General features: G+C 39.4%; 1 protein-coding gene across 17 annotated transcripts in view; it reads left to right on the top strand.

Annotated features, from left to right (window-relative positions):
- LOC129191387 (muscleblind-like protein 1) overlaps positions 1 to 16,958 on the top strand; it is a 202,595-nt gene that overhangs the window by 171,805 nt on the left and 13,832 nt on the right. For 11 of the 17 annotated variants that reach the window (XM_054794698.1, XM_054794700.1, XM_054794703.1 and 8 more), the window contains 2 exons: positions 3,781 to 3,987; positions 13,343 to 13,582. In XM_054794698.1, the coding sequence (XP_054650673.1) occupies positions 3,781 to 3,987; positions 13,343 to 13,582 (447 nt within the window). The remainder of the gene's footprint in view (positions 1 to 3,780; positions 3,988 to 13,342; positions 13,583 to 16,958) is intronic. The other 6 variants (XM_054794707.1, XM_054794709.1, XM_054794710.1 and 3 more) reach the window with 1 other exon arrangement.

A 16,958-nucleotide genomic window follows, 5' to 3' on the forward strand; every position in this document is an offset into this window, starting at 1 on the left:
CACTTCCCCTGTTTTACAGAATTCGACTTTATTTGATGTTTTGTTGTTACGCAAATTTGGAGCAGCCGGACCGGAGCAGGAGGAGATAGAGAAGAACAGAAAAGTAAACAGAGGTGGGAGTGTGGGCACAAGAAGGGGACAATACAGACAGAGGCAAGAACAACATCAACAACAATTGTGATGACAATAACAAAACAACAGAAACAAACAGGACTACATCAGATGGCCATGAAGACCATGATGGAGGAGACAAAATAATATTAACAACCACAGTCATAATACTGCATTCAAACAGTCATACATATTAGGAGTAATGAAATTATTAACCATGATAGTGAACAGAATGACAATAACTGTAATACACACAATTGTAATAACTAGAATCATATTGCTGACATCACCATCTCTGTAATAAAACCAACAACATAATAACACCCTGGTTAAGTCAGTGAGTTATGTGGGGAAGTACGTATGTACTGAGTGTGTATATGTACGCGTGTACGGGTATCGCTGTCTATGTGTGCATGTCTTCATGTATAGAAATGTGTTCGTATGTGTGAACGTGTAATTGTCACTGAGAATGTATGAAAGGAGAGGGACTGCCTCCCACCACCCAGCAAGCCCCACCTCACACAACCAGGCCGGACCCCCACCACCAGAGAGCCACCGGCCCCATCCCATGGGGGCGGGCAGAGGGCAGAACCAAGACCGGCCCCCCAAGAGCCAGCCCACAAAGCCTCCCAACCCGGGAAGACCAGCAAGAGGCCGCAAAGACGCAACCCTGACTAGAAACAGGGCGCCGGAAGGCCAGTGGACAGCCAACCCCGAGACCGGCGAGAGACCACGCCCCATAGGGGCAGACGGGAACCTGGGGGCCACACACCAGCAGGCCCAGAGACGCCCCCGCAACCGGAAAGAAGCCCGCCCACGGCCGGGAGTGCCAGCCCCCCACGCCACCTTCCACCCCCAAGGAGCAGAGCCCGGCCCGCCCAAGCACACCCCATGCCCGACCCCCAACACAGGACCACCCCACCCAGGGACGGAGGAGGTATCGCACCTACCCCCCACCCCCACCCACCCAACTTCATGGAGTCCCGGGTGGCAGAGATGGAACACCCAGGACCCGCCCCCACGGAGGAAACCCCTGTGTACCCCTCTTAAAAAAAAAAAACTGTAATAAATAAAATAAATAAATAGATGAAAAGCACTCACACACACACACACACACACCGTGGTCGCCCCCCCGACACCTGAAAGCCTCGTCGCAACACCCCACGCAGGGGACCTGAGGCGCAGCGGAGTAGGGGACCCTGGTACGTCATTTTTTAAAGTAATAATATATGACACAAACGAAACAAAATTAAGGTGTAATTTTTTGAAAATTTGTTTGGGGAAAACATTATAATATTATGGGAATAAAGATATAATATTACAAAAACAAAATGGACAAAGATTATTTCAGAAGAAAGGTTCATATTTGGAAAATATAAAAAAAAAAACAACAAAATAAGTTGATATTAATAATGGACCTTTTCACCTATGTGACAAAGATGAGATGCAGTTCTTTCTTGAACTTCTTAGCATATCTACTGTACATGTGTTGCTTTACAAAATATCAAAGTGGCAAAGTTGCATCCTTTCATTTTTCTTTCTTTTCTTTCATTTTTATGTGGCCCTCGCTGGAAAAAGTTCGGACACCCCTTGTGGAATATGATATGATACAGTGTGATTCAATACTTAGGTACTTAGTACAGTATCAGTGTGTTGTTCCCGCAAAGTGAAAGGAAAACGTCAGTCCCCGGATACCTGAAACAACTCAGATAGGATAAAATCAATAGAGTTCAAGTTTCAGAACAGAGATAAATATCCCTAAGAGTGAAGCACAGAAAACAAAGCATTTCAGCACTGTCTCAATGTAAACAGCTAAAACTGATCTCTCCCTCACTCAGCTGATGGATTTGAAAAGATACGATAATTCATTCATGTACCAAAGCCAGCTGTGGTAAATACAAGTAGACAGCAGTAAACAAAAATTGCTAAAAGCAGTAAATTAATTTTGGTCAGAAGCTATAAAAATCTAATAAATGGAGATATACTCTAAACTCAAGCACAGCTCTTGACATAAACATCACCTGATCATTTTTAGCGTACGGCTAATGTTATGCACGTGCAGTCGTGCCTCACCACACCGTGGTTCGAATTTCATGACTCAATGACGTTTTTTCAAAAATATATCAATTAATCAATCATGCTATTTCGTAGTTGAATACGGCCCATTATTAGTAAAAAAAAATGCATGTCTTAGAAAAATTTTTGCCTAAATGAAGCATTTTAAAAATGGCTAAGTGAACTAAAACACAAATACAGTATAAGGCATTCAGAAGACACAATCAAGGATGTGATAATGTGTAGTATTCTACACTGGTCACTAGGTGCCAGTCATGTTACTGTAATGTTCAGGGTGAGACACACAAGTACCAGACTTGATGACCGGAACAACAGACTTGTATGGCAGGTTTGAATGACCTCACAACACAGCATCCGTCTTCTTCCGCTTATCCGAGGCCGACCTGGAGATGCCACTTCGCCCTTTTCCAGGTGATATCCATGGACTCAGAATTGGAGGTGTTGATTCTCATCCCGACAGGCACAATAATCCAGAATAAAATTCCCTCATAAACACACGGGCTACTTTTGCAGCCGTAATACACGGCAAACTAAAAACTCAGCACTGAACTCCCAATGTCACTTCCTGTCCATCCCGCCACTCAAATCACCGAGGGAACACATTTATAGCAACACACATGAGCTCAAGCCTTATTCATGTCTTAGTTTCTGTTATTATTTTGACTACGTACATTGGGTAATACGAGCGTGAAGGTGACTTTGGGTCTACGGAGCTCTAATAATGTTGTAAACCGTATTTAGAAGGTCGTAAACAGGTTTTCTATGTTGTAACGACAAAAATACAGTATTGCATTTGTTCTGTAAATAAGGAATCCTACTTTGCGGAAATTCACTTATCACTATCGGGTCTGGTTTAATCGTGATAAACAAGGTATTATTGGCATCATTATGAGAACGTGTGTCGTTATTACAAGCTAGTGTTCCATCACAGTGGTTTTGAAGCTGGTATATAAGGATAAAGTGACTAAATATTGCTGATATATGGTTGACTTCATCATGTAAAATAATACCATCAGGACTAAAGTCTCAGCCTGGGTTGTACAGTAATGTGGGTTGCTTGTATTTGATGAACTGCAGCACACAAAAGGGTATAAATTGGGGGTCAAAACATGCAACCCTATTGTGTTGCCTGTGCTGTTATTTTTGTGGCAAATACTCCACATTTTTATCCTCCAAAGTTTGACCCACACAAGATGGATTGACTTGAAATTGAAAGCTCAATGCACGCTACAGAAAAACCCACTGTAACTTCTGGGGGTCTAGCCAAATCCCTCCAAACTTTGGCACACACCTTTAGGGGACTGGCACGCACATGTCCGTAAAATTTAAGCAAGATTGGTTGAAAAATATGGCCGCCATCAACGTCGTTGTGGGCGGGGGGAGTTAGTAACTAATGGTCTCTAAGTCATTGACTATTTGTGCCATGATTATAAAACTCTGAGGATATTACATGTATTACATGTATGTTCGCATGTATTATAAGGAATTTGGAGCACAACGCCTTAGGGGGCGCCACAAAGGTGTATTAAAGTGATCTGAATGAGACGCCATTCTTGACTTGGGACCCACTTCTCTCATTCCTCATGTCCACAGCCCATGTTTTCAGTCACACCCAGCCTTGCAACCAATGCCAACGGTGGTGCCACTGCAGCATTTAACCCTTACCTTGGCCCGGTGTCGCCCGGCCTGATGCCTGCTGAGATCCTGCCCAGTGCCCCGGTACTGCTCACCAGCAACACCAGCGTCCCGGTCCCGGTTGCCACTGCTGCACAGAAACTGATGAGGACGGACAGGCTGGAGGTGAGACACCACAGACCACACAAATTACAGGATTTGCAAAATTATTACATTTATATTACATTTTTTAATAGCTATATATTAGCCTAGGGGTGTCCAAAGTGTCCATTTTAAAAATATATTTTAACAAAAAAAAAACCAAACAGAAAAAATAGAAAAATCAGCAGTAATTTTACAAGAAGAAAGTGGAAATATTCGGAGAAAATAGTTGTAATTTAATGAGAAAAAGGCATAATTTTATGAGAATAATGTAATAGTATGAGGAAAAATGTCATTTTAGTAGTATAAAGTATAAATGTTGAAGAAAGAGGTTATTTTTTTGAAGTTGTAATATGAAAACAAAGAAAACAACAAATAAAGTTGTAATATTTGGAAATTTAGGTTGCGAAAAAGGTGTAATGTTACGCGAATAAAGTCAAACTATTATGGGAGTAAAGTCAGAATTATGAGAAGAAAGTTTAAATGAACAAAGTTGGGGCAAATTACAACAACAGCTGTAATTTTACGAGAATAAAGTCAAAATATTCAGAGAAAAAAATCATATTTACTCTTTAAAAAAAGTCACAATTTTACAAGAATAAACTTGCAATATTATGAGGAAAAAGAATGTTGTTTTAGTGGCACCGAGTTGAAAAATTAAGAAAAAAAATGATTTTTGAAAAAAAGAGTCAGAGTATTATGAGAAACAAACAAATAAAATGAAGCTGTGATTTATGGAAAATATTACGTTGGGGGAAAAGTCACAATATTATGGGAATTAAGTCAAAATATTAAGAGAAAAAAAGTTGTGATTTTCCAAGAACAATGTTCAAGATTCAAGATTCAAGAGAGTTTTATTGTCATGTGCATGGTAAAACAGCAGTTATACCATGCAATGAAAATCTTATTCTGTTCATTCTCCCAAGAAAAGAAAGAAAACACAAGAAAGAATAAGAACATAAGAAACATAAACACATAAACATATATACCAATAAATTAAGCAACAACAACAGAAGAGACATTAATACAAGCAAATAATACAAATAAATAAATAAATAAATAAAGTGCTATGAGTGTGTGCGTGTGTTGCGTGCGGCGTGTGCGAGTGCTTCGTTGAGAAGCCTGATGGCCTGTGGGTAAAAGCTGTTTGCCAGCCTTGTGGTCCTGGACTTCAAACTCCTGTAGCGTCTGCCTGACGGTAGGAGTGTGAATAATGAGTGTTGTGGATGTGTGCTGTCCTTGATGAGGTTGTGTGTTCTGCGTAGGAGTCTAGTTTTATAAATGTCTTGCAGTGAGGGGAGGGCTGCCCCAACAATGTTCTGTGAGGTCTTGAGCACCCGCTGGAGTGCCTTCCTATCACGTGTTGTACGTGATAGGAAGGCATAATGTTGTAATATTATGAGCAAAAATAATGTATTTTTATTATCATAGAGTTGAAATATTAAACAAAAATTATGTTCTTTAAAGTTGGAATATTATGAGAAAAAACAAAACTAAATAAAGCTGTAATTTTTGGAAAATTAGGTTGGAAGAAAACGTAATATTAATGACTATAAAGTCAAAATATTAATAATGGTTATGGTTTAATTTATTTTAAACATGCATACAGTTTGTATTGAATGCTTTATGTTACAATTCGCAATTCCACATGTCCGAAAAGGACATCAGCAGTCAGCAGAGCAATTTGAATTCCCTGTTGGTGAACTTTACGATGATGACAGAAGAAGAAAGAAGGAAGTTGCAACATATACTGTATATAGACACATATATACATATAAACAACAGCAAAAATGTGTTTGTAGTTTAATTAGGTATCCAGTACACAGTTTGTGTTACACTACAAGGCATTAGCATAATACGGTCATTACCCAGACTTAAGCAAAGAGAAAGGCACATGAGTGAGAGGAGCTGTGCATATCCCAGTAGCAGGCAAAGTTTCACTGAATCGCTGTAAAAGTTCTAAAGAATCTCTTTATTCTTCCATGAAACCAATCAGTCACTTGAAGCCTGATGAGCGTTGCTCCTGTAGCTGTGCACAACTAATCATTAATTGGACTGTAGTTCTATCTCATCCATTATGCAGCCCCGCCTGGGAAACAATCACGGCAGAATAACGAGCTAATCGCTGGATGCAGGCAGGAGGTGGGTGAGAATGTTAGGAAGGTTGCATTTAACGTGTAACAGTGGGTGGTCAGGTAATTGATGGTGGCGGGGGTTTGGGACGTCGGCGGGCAGACATCATGGGGCGTTGGGGATTGGGTCAATGACAGGAAAAATAGATGGTGGAGGGGGAATGTGGATGGGGTGTGGCTCAGAAATCAATTTGTAGTTGTGGTCAACAAGGGAGAAGGGCAAGCACAGATCACAGAAGCAAAAGACAGAGTAGGGATTGGATTTCATATCAGAGTCACATGTTCCTGCTGAAGAGACAAAGTGTCTGTCGGTTTTTATAGTATAAAAACACTTTCTAGTCAAAAAATGATTGTTTGCATTCTGATCCAGGCATTCCCAATATAGTTTCAGTCCATTTTGATCCTATTGCAGCTGTTCCATTTCGGCTGCTTGTAACCGCGATCTTGTCCTTTCGATCACTACATAAAGCTCAGGACCATAGGTGAGGGTTGCAACGTAGATCCACCGGTAAATTGACAGCTTTGCTTTGCCCTCTTCATCATAACGGACCAATGCAGAGTCCACATCACTGCAGGTGCCGCACCAATCCGCCTGTGGATCTCGCGTTCCATCCTTCCCTCACTCGTGAACAAGATCCCGAGGTACTTAAAGTCTTCCACTTGGGGCAGGATGTCATTCCCGACCCAGAGATGGCACTCCACCTTTTTCCGAGTGAGAACCATGGACTTGGGCTTGGAGGTGTTGATTCTCATCTCAGCCGCTTCACACTCAGCTGCGAACTGATCCAGTGAGAGCTGAAGATCACGGTTCCATGAAGCCAGCAGGACCATGTCATCTGCAAAAAGCAGAGACCCAGTCCTGCTGCCACCACACAGGATCCCCTCAACACCCTGGCTGTGCCTAGAAATTCTGTCTATAAAAGTAATGGACAGGGTCAGTGACAAAGGGCAGCCCTGGCGGATTCCAACCCTCACTGGAAACGGGGTCCGACTTTTTGCCGGCAATGCGGACCAAGCTCTGACACTGATAATTTAGGAATTAGGTGGATACTCCTGGAGTACTCCTCAAGGTATACCGTGAGGAACATGGTCGAATGCCTTCTCCAAGTCCACAAAACACATGTTGACTTGTTGGGCAAACTCCCATGCACCCTTAAGGACCCTCCCGAGAGGTTAGGGTTGGTCCACAGTTCCATGACCTCCGCTGGGGGAGAGGGAAGTCTGGGCTTCCATGCTGAGGCTGCTGCCCATGCAACCCGGCCTCGGATAAATTTGTCCAATCCCTGCAACTTCCCTGCACATTTTGGGACAATTATCATGTTTTTGGCCAATGAAATTTGACCCTGAGTAGCACAAAAATGGGGGAAAAAGAGCAAAGAAAGAAGCCGATACTAATAATAGACTTTTTCACCTATATGACAAAGCTTAGATACAGTTTTTTCTTGAAATATATATAACTTCTTAGCATATCTACATGTGTTGCTTTACCAAATATCAAAGTGGCAAAGTTGTATCCTTTCATTTTTCACGATGTGGCCCTCACTGGAAAAACTTTGAACATCCATATCCGATGTATCGTTCAGAATATTAAAGACACAAGTCGGAAATTGTTCCCTCAAACAGCTTTTGTTTGTAGATTTAATTAGGTATCCAGTACACAGTTTGTGTTACACTACAAGGCATTAGCATAATACAGTCATTATCCAGACTTAAGCAAAGAGAAAGGCACATTAGTGAGAGGAGCTGCGCATATCCCAGTAGCAGGCAAGGTTTCACTGAATCGCTGTAAAAGTTCTGAAGAATCTCTTTATTCTTCCATGAAACCAATCAGTCATTTGAAGCCTGATGAGCGTTGCTCCTGTAGCTGAAATACACAATGAAAAAGGCTAAAAAGATGCCATTATGCTCATGAAGAAGCGAAATTACAACAATAATTGAAGGATAAGCAACCCCAGAGTAATTTACACTTACCGTTCTGTGCTTTGAAGGTTACCAATCTTCATCTCCATGCCGTAAGGCTAAGTCCATGTTCTGCAAGTACTCTATTTCACCTCCAAATGTTTCTCCCTACTTTTCTCCTCAAAAACTATTTACACATCGCTCAAATCTTCGCTATAATCACTGTAAACATCCTCTGTATCGTTCAACGCTATGTTTGTGTAGCTGAGAAGAGTCGCTCCGATAATGTCACTTCCTTATGAATGAAAATGAGACTGAACAGCGAGAGCGAGCTCGTCATGTAAATGTAATTTTTGCGAATTTACCGCTCACTTTCAAAAACTGAACAATGTAGAACATAATTACAAACAATATATAACATATTAAGCAAAGTTAATAAATCATGTCAGGGACCCTTTAAGTTGGCCGCAGGGTTAACATGTTAGTGGTTAACATGTTGGCCACAGTGTCAGGAGATCGGGGATCTGGATTTGAATCTCCGTTTGGGCATCTCTGTGTGGAGTTCGCATGTTCTCCCTGTGCGTGGGTGGATTTTCACCGGGTACTCCGGTTTCCTCCCACATTCCAAAAACATGCATGTTAGGTTAATTGGAGACTCTAAATTGTCCATAGGTATGAATGTGAGTGTAAATGGTTGTTTGTCTATATGTGCCCTGCGACTAAATGGCGACCAGTCCAGGGTGTACCCCGCCTCTCGGCTGAAGTCAGCTGGGATAGGCTCCAGCATACCCCCGTGACCCTAGTGAGGACAAGCGACATAGAAAATGGATGGATGGATGGATGGATGGATGGATGGATGGATGGATGAACCCTTTAAGTTACTGTAAATATGCCAAAAATTACTTCCTTCAGGCTTCTGATTGGCTAAAATGATCTATTGGTTATGTGTTACAGCACCACCTGTTGCTTTGGTATGGATCTGACATCTCTTTATTTACAATGACTGTGATAAAATGTAATGGATTTAATAAATAACTCTGTACATGTGGACCTAGCCCAAATGCTGTTATTGCTTGTTATCGGCCCCATTCGGTCAGTACTCCCTGTGATGCTACTGAATGTGAAAATTCATCAGAAACTAAAGCTCGGTTTGAAGGTCTAAAAATATCTTGGGAGCCAGACATAGTTGAGTTTTTTGGTATGCCATTCAAAATAAACACAGCTTCGGAACGCATTGACTATCATGCACTGCAGTCAACGGATATGTTACGCACAATTTCCCCAAGTCAGAGAGAAATCTCCTATTTTAGAAGACAAGCTGCTTTGTACAAATATTTTCCAGAACTCTCTCTCCCTCGCTATTATTTTCTCTCCTAAGTGTTGCCACACTGCAGCATTCAGGAAATCCATAAAGTCACATGTTGCTTTTTACCTGCCAAGGCGCTGATGCAAATGGCCAAGGGTGACAGTTACCATGGGGACGGAAATATGATTAACAGGCCCTTCATTTGCTTCTCCACCTAAGCACTTTGGGGCGGGTTAGCTCACTCCAATGCATGATTAAGCACCGTTAAGGAAGACACGGCGTGGGTCCACGGCGGCTGCAGAGGACATCAAATTACTCCAATTTAGCTTCACTCTCTTTTCTGAATTTTTTTTTACTTGCCCAAGGCCGCCGCCATCACACACTCTCTCTTTTGTCTCCTTGATCCTGATCTCTCTGTCCTTTACTCCGTATTCATCACCTACTCCTACAGTTCCTCTCTCACCCTCCCTCACCGCCTCGCCAACATCTGCCTGACAACAAGGCGGGCTCGTTTTGTTTCAATAAGACCAGTTGAAGGGAATGAATGTGCATTATGTGAATGTGGAGGTGTATATTTAGATGCATTGAGATTTGAACCCAACTGCTCGCTCTGTCTGCTGTTTGGAGACGATCAGCCGTCCTGGCGACAGTTAGCTTGTGGAGAATGGCAGCGGTGGCCTTTTGCGTGGCAGCCGGGTCCGCCACAAATCACTTGATGCAGATGGCTAGGCTAGTAAGCAGACATTTGCTGGGGGAGAAAAAGGGGAGATAAAGATGTGCAGTATATAGGGTGTTATGAAATTAAATGTCTTTTAGCGCAATTGAGACGCAGCCTGAGCTCAAGCAGGGATGGTAAGTTACTGCGTGGCTCTTAAATGTGTCAAAATGTTATTCTAAAAGGGGGAAAAAACGGTCTCAATTTATATGTGCACTAACCTTGTGTGCGTGTGTGTGTGTGTGTGTGTGTGTGTGTGTGTGTGTTGGTAAATACGTAAGCCCCCCCCATCCCCCCCTTTCAGGTCTCATATTTCCCATGGGCCTCAGTGAGCGGCCAAGCCCTTTGCTGCCCCCGAGTGGCTCACCCAGGAACAGCAAACGTGGTTAATTTGCATAACGGATAAATGCACTGTGATTGATGGACCCGTAAAAGCGCCGCTTCTGCTCTGTTCTGCTTATCAATCAAGAGTAATGGCGGCACCTGTCAATAAGATTGATCGTCTCAGTGCGCTTAACGTGATCATCAGCTTGTGAACAGGCTAAGGCCTTTTCATGAATTCATCAAATGGTGAAGTAAATGAAGATGTGGGTTAGTCATGGCTGTGGATGAGGATGTTTTGTTGTTGTTTTTTTTTTTGGCGTTTGAAGGTTCATTTAAAACATAAAAATATTAACAACATGATAAAGTCTTAAATATAATCCAACCATCAGTCACTGATATTTATTATTCACTTCCTATATTCAACATACTGTGTACTGTATATCAGGGCTGCCCAAAGTTCAAGCCAGGGGCCATTTGCGGCCCGCGGCTGTTATTTTATTGAATCACAACTCATTCTAAAAATGCAATATAACAAAAACACTTTAAAAAAAATGCAACAGCAAAGCAAGAATAAAGTCAAAATGTTCTGACAAAAAAGTTGTAGTCTAATGAGAAAAAAGGTTGCAATTTTACAGGAATATCGTAATATTATGGGGAAAAATAATGTCATTTTATGGCATAAAGTTGTAATTTTTTCTAAATTAAGTTGGGGAAAGAGTTTTAATATTATGGGAAGTTTCCAAGAAGAAAGTTGAAATAGTTGGAAAATGAAAACAACAAAAAACAGCAGGAAAAACATCAGAAAGAGTCAAAATATTAAGAGAAAAAAGTCATATTCTAACAAGAAAAGTTTTATGAGAACTCATAACATTGTGAGGGAAACGATAATATGAGAAACAAACAAAACAAAATAAAGTTGAACATTTTTTTGAACCACAGTTGTTATATTACGGGAATAAAGTCAAAGAATCAAGTTGAAATATTGGGAAAATTGAAAGAAAAAACAGCAAATATTGGGGAAAAAAAAAGAGCAAAGAGTGAAGTTGATAGTAATAATAGACTTTGTCACCTATATGGCAAAGCTGAGCTATAATACAGTATATGTTTCACTTTTTAGCATGACATGTGTTGCATTATGAAATATCATGTGGCAAAGTTGGATCCTTTCATTTTTCACTACGTGGCCCTCACTAGACTACTGTATATATATTATAGATTTTTTAAAATACAGTATATACACTGTAGATATTATATGTATAATATTTCCTGTATATTATATGTTTAAATTAGGGCATTAATTAACGCATTAATTATTTCCTTTAATGGAACAATATTTTTTATGCCCAATTAACCTGTTCGACCCTCAGCCCACACCGTAGTTTAAGGAAATGCCGTGGTGGATGTGGAGCCAGGAACAAATATTGAGCAGAAATGGACAAAGAAAAGGGTATTTTGATTGGAAAATTTTGCTTCAAAGCCCTGGAAGATGGCTCTCGCGACAAGACCAAAGTTATTTGTATCGACTGTTGCTGTGAGTTGAGTTGTCACGGGAGTACGTCGACTGCCAGAGAGAAGTGAAGAGGTACTGGAGCACTGCCGGTATTTTTTTAATTATTCATTTATACAGTGGTACCTTGGCATACGAGTGTCCCAACTAATTAGTGTTTTTTCTCCGCTGATTTTTTGCTTTGAACTGCAAGCTAAAATTTGGTTTACAAGCTGCTAGTTACCGGCAGGCATAGCCAAGGACAGCTACAGTATTTGAGGGCTTGCATCAATGTGACTATGGCTGAAGAGAATGGCTCTAAATAGCATTAGCAGTGCACTAGCTAGTCACCAGGAAAGATTTTCAACACATCAGCAAAACATACGTAAGTACATTATAGCGATGTAATTGATCTTATTTATTATGTATTGTGTAAAACTAAGACCGGAACAACATCAAATTAAAAGCATTAAATGAATACAGACCCACCATCCAGCAGTACGAGCCTGGACTTTGTTTTTGAGAGGTGGAACAAATATGCCCATTAGCACTCAACAAGGTCATCGAATCTTACCTTCATGCATTCCCATATAGCATCAGCATTTTGGACCAAATATGAGGTGAAAGAAAAAGGGGGAAATACAGTATAGTAGTCTATCTGTGCAGCATGGGAGAAGGTTAGAAGGTGCATTCAAAGACCATCGAACAAAGTGGGATAGGTTACCACTTGCAACAAACAACATAAGCATGCAAAACTGTGGGATTTCTAACTGTATATTGGGTTTTGAATAAAACAATGGCCCATATTTCCAAAATTGATATACATTTACATTCAATTCGATGTAGTTATTTACATTTTTTTAAAGAGTTTTTTTTTTTTTTTATCATTGTGCGTGAATGTTTCCTGTGGTTGGGGACCCCTGCCTTACAGCATGCTTGGGGATATGATGTGCTCTTTTACACATGCCCCTTTTGGCTTCTTTATTTTACAATGTAAGATTCATGTCTACATCAAAAAAGTTAACCTTTGAATCATATCATATCGAATCTAATCATATTGTTTGTACACTGTATCAGATCGTTCTGTTTTTAAACTATACATCGTTTTTGACTCATATCTTAACCCGTGTATCTAGATCTGTATCGAATGATTTACCACAAAGAGAGTTACGCCCCTATTTACTGTTGATAAAAATGTATTTCTACCTGGGATTAATTGTGATTAATTATGAGTTAACTATGGACAAAAAATGTGATTAATCGCAAATAAACATTTTAATTGATTGCCGGCCCTACTTTAAATATATACATTTAACCATTATTATAGTTAATTTAATTGTACAAATACAATTATGAAATCCTCATATTCAGTATGTATGTAATAGAATACAAACTATTCCGATTATTAAAGTACTAGACTATTAAAGTATAATAATGAAATATGTTTGATTTATTTACTTTCTGCATACATTACATACATGTAATTTTATTTATTTATTGATGTTTTGGTGCACCAGGTATGTCGGGAATACCAGCGGGGCAATTGCACTCGCGGGGAGAACGACTGCCGCTTCGCCCACCCGGCGGACAGCACCATGATTGACACCAATGACAACACGGTGACGGTGTGCATGGACTACATTAAAGGCCGCTGTTCTCGGGAGAAGTGCAAGTACTTCCACCCTCCAGCTCACCTGCAGGCCAAAATAAAAGCAGCCCAACATCAAGTCAACCAGGCTGCGGCTGCTGCCGCCATGGTAGGTGCTCATTCATTTTTCATCCAGTTACATGATCTAAAGCACAGGGGGGTACAGCGAGCCTCCCCTCAGACAATATAATTCAGTTGGGGCCTCCCCTGCTTCTTAAAACGCTGATTTTCGGAAGCATATTTTGTGTTTTCTACGAACCCCCGTCTGTTTACTGTTTACTTTAGTTGATTGTACAAAAATCCATTTTGTTTGCCTTTAAAAATAACTGAAGTTAGCGGAGGTCCATTTACTCAAGCTGCCCCTCACACTTTGAAAAATGCTGCTCTGAAGCACAAATAGAATAGTCTCTCGCCACTTTGCGGTTCAAAGATCGCACCCTCACGCCATCAGTGTTGCAAAAAAATTGTTAATGAATAAATAATCACAGTTTTGCAGTTGACTATAGCCTATTATTAGTCAAATATTTTTTTGCTTAAATATGCATTTTAAGCAAATGTACAGATTTATGGTCTAAATTACGCATTTTCAAGCATAAAAATGGATAAAATAACTACAATACAAATACAGTTTAAGGCAAGGGTGTCCAAAGTGCGGCCTCTTGCTGCTTTTTTATTGGACTACAGCACATTCTAAAAATATAAACTTGTATATACTTATATACGTATATACTGTGTATATATATATATATATATATATATATATATATATATATATATATATACGAGAAGATGGATGGATGGATGGATGGATGGATGGTATTATGAGGAAAAATAACGTCATTTTAGTAGCATAAAGTTAAAATAATATTATGAGAAACAAAATAAATAAATAAATAAATAAATAAAGTTGGAATTTTTGGAAAATTAGCTTGCAGAAAAAGTTGTGTTATGACAATAAAGTCAAAATATAATGGGAATTAAAGCCATAATTGCACAAAGAAAATTTCCAAGAAGAAAGAAAAACAAGAGAAATGTAAAAAAAAAAAAAAAAAAAAAAAGCTGTAATTTTCCAACGATAAAGTCCAAAATAAAAACTGCATAAACTCATAATATGATGAAGAACAATAATGTCATTTTAGTAGCACGGAGTAAAAATAATAAAGAAAAAAGCGATAACAAAAAAAAAGAAAAACAGAATACATTTTTGGAAAATTAGGTTGGGGGAAAAGTTATAATATTATGGGAATAAAGTCATGCTATTATGAGATGAAAATGTACAAAGTTTATTTGAGAAGGAAGTTGAAATATTTGGAAAATTAAAAAAGAGCAAAAATGTAAGTTGATAATAATAATGTGCTTTTTCACGTATTTGACAAAGCTGAGATTCAGTTTTTTCTTGAAATATGTATAACTTCTTAGCATATCTAGAATACAATAGAATGGGTTTGTTGTCATTGCATTATACAATACAACACAATTTAAAAGCTCTTCCCAGTTATCCTTTCGCACACACACACACACACCCAAAGACCCACAGGCAGATATCAATAAATACAGTGGTAAAGTGCATGATCATAAGGTGCAATGCAGTGATAAAGTAAGATCCACTCATTTCTTGACTAAAATGCTGGAGACAACGATATTAAAAGCAGAGCTAACATCAATGAATAAAAGCCTCACATATGCCCCTTTCTGCTCCAGGTGGGACTTTGCTATGTAGAGCACAGAATTTAAGGCATCCTCCATGGATCTATTTGCTCTATAAGCGTACTGGTGCTACTCCGAGGTGGGCGAGAGAGATGTCTTCAGGTGCCCCAGGATGAGTCTTTCAAAGCACTTTTTTGATGATTAGGATTAGGGCCACTGGTCTATAGTTGTTGAGGGAGCTGATGTTGGCATGTTTTGACACCGGGATGACGGTGGTCGATTTAAGGCAGGCGGGGACAGGAGATTGAAAATGTCAATTGAAACCTCTGTGAGCTGGTGAGAGAACCCTTTGAGAACCCTGCCTGGGATTCCATCAGACCCTGCTGCTTTCTTTGTGTTGACTGATTTCAGGACGCATTTGACCTCGTATGTCTGCAGGGTGGACGTGTAGCCAGCCATGGTCAGTCCGTGGGCAGCAGCATGGGATGTCTACATGTGTTGCTTCACAAAATATCCAAGTGGCAAAGTTGCATCCTTTCGTTTGGCCCTCACTGGAAAAACGTTTGGACACCCCTGCTTTCAGGCCTTAAAAGACGCTGATGAACTGTAGTCTACACTGGCCACTAGGTGTCACTAGTAACACAAGCACCACACTTGATCGCCAGAACAACAGACTTTTATTACAGGTTTGAATTATCTCACAACAGGCACAATAATAACGTAATCATCATCATCAACTTCATAATAATAACATGAGCTACTGTCGTGGCCATACTTCAGCTAAAACTCAACTCACTTCCTGTCCACATGTCTGAGACACATTTTTTTAAATACACACAAGCACGAGTTTATTATTTTTGTCTTAAATTGCTTATTTCCGCCAATTATATCTATTATATTGGGTAATAGAAGTATAGAGGTGACTATAGGGGTGCTATTTTATGTCTAGAGGGCTCAAATGATGTTCAAAATCATATTTAGAAGGTTGTAAACAGAGTTTCCATGATTTAACTATGAAAATATTCCATTTATAAAGAAGAAATCCTACTTAGCATGAATTCACTTATCATGGTCAGGTTTGGAACCAATTGACCACCATAAGTGAGGGATCATTGTATGCTGGGGGTGTCCAAATGTTTTTCCTATTGAGGGCCACGTGAAAAATGAAAGGATGCAACTTTGCCACTTTGATATTTTGTAAAGCAACACATGTAGATATGCTAAGAAGTTAGATATATATTTCTAGAAAAAACTGCATCTAAGCTTAGTCATATATATGAAAAAGCTTATTATTAATATTAACTTCACCCTTTTGCTCTTTTTTTCATTTTGGCTGTTTTTGAGCGGTTATTTGCATTTTACAAATATTTCAACTTTCTTTTAGCAAATTTTTTTCTCATAATTATGACTTTTTTCCCATAATATTTTGACATTATTACTGTAATATTTAGACTTTTTCGTCCAACCTACTTTTCCAAAAATGACATCAGTTTTTTTTTTGTTTTCTCGTAATTTAACTTAAAAAAAAATATTATTTCACCTCTATGCCTTGAACATTATTATTTCTCCTCATAATGATTTATTATTTTATTATTCTCATAAAATTGTGACTTTTTCTCGTTAGTATACAACTTTTTTCTCTTAAATTTTGACTTTATTGTCGTAAAATTACAGCTGTGTTTTGCATTTCTGCTGTTTTTTTGGGGGGGTTTCCAACCACTTCAACTTTCTCATAATTATGACTTTATTCCCACAATATTTTGTCTTTATTCTGGGAAGCATATAACTTTTCTCGCAATGTAATTTTCCCCAAAATTCCAACTTTATTTGTTGTTTTG

This window comes from Dunckerocampus dactyliophorus, chromosome 12, assembly GCF_027744805.1.
Source record: "Dunckerocampus dactyliophorus isolate RoL2022-P2 chromosome 12, RoL_Ddac_1.1, whole genome shotgun sequence".
Taxonomy (NCBI): domain Eukaryota; kingdom Metazoa; phylum Chordata; class Actinopteri; order Syngnathiformes; family Syngnathidae; genus Dunckerocampus; species Dunckerocampus dactyliophorus.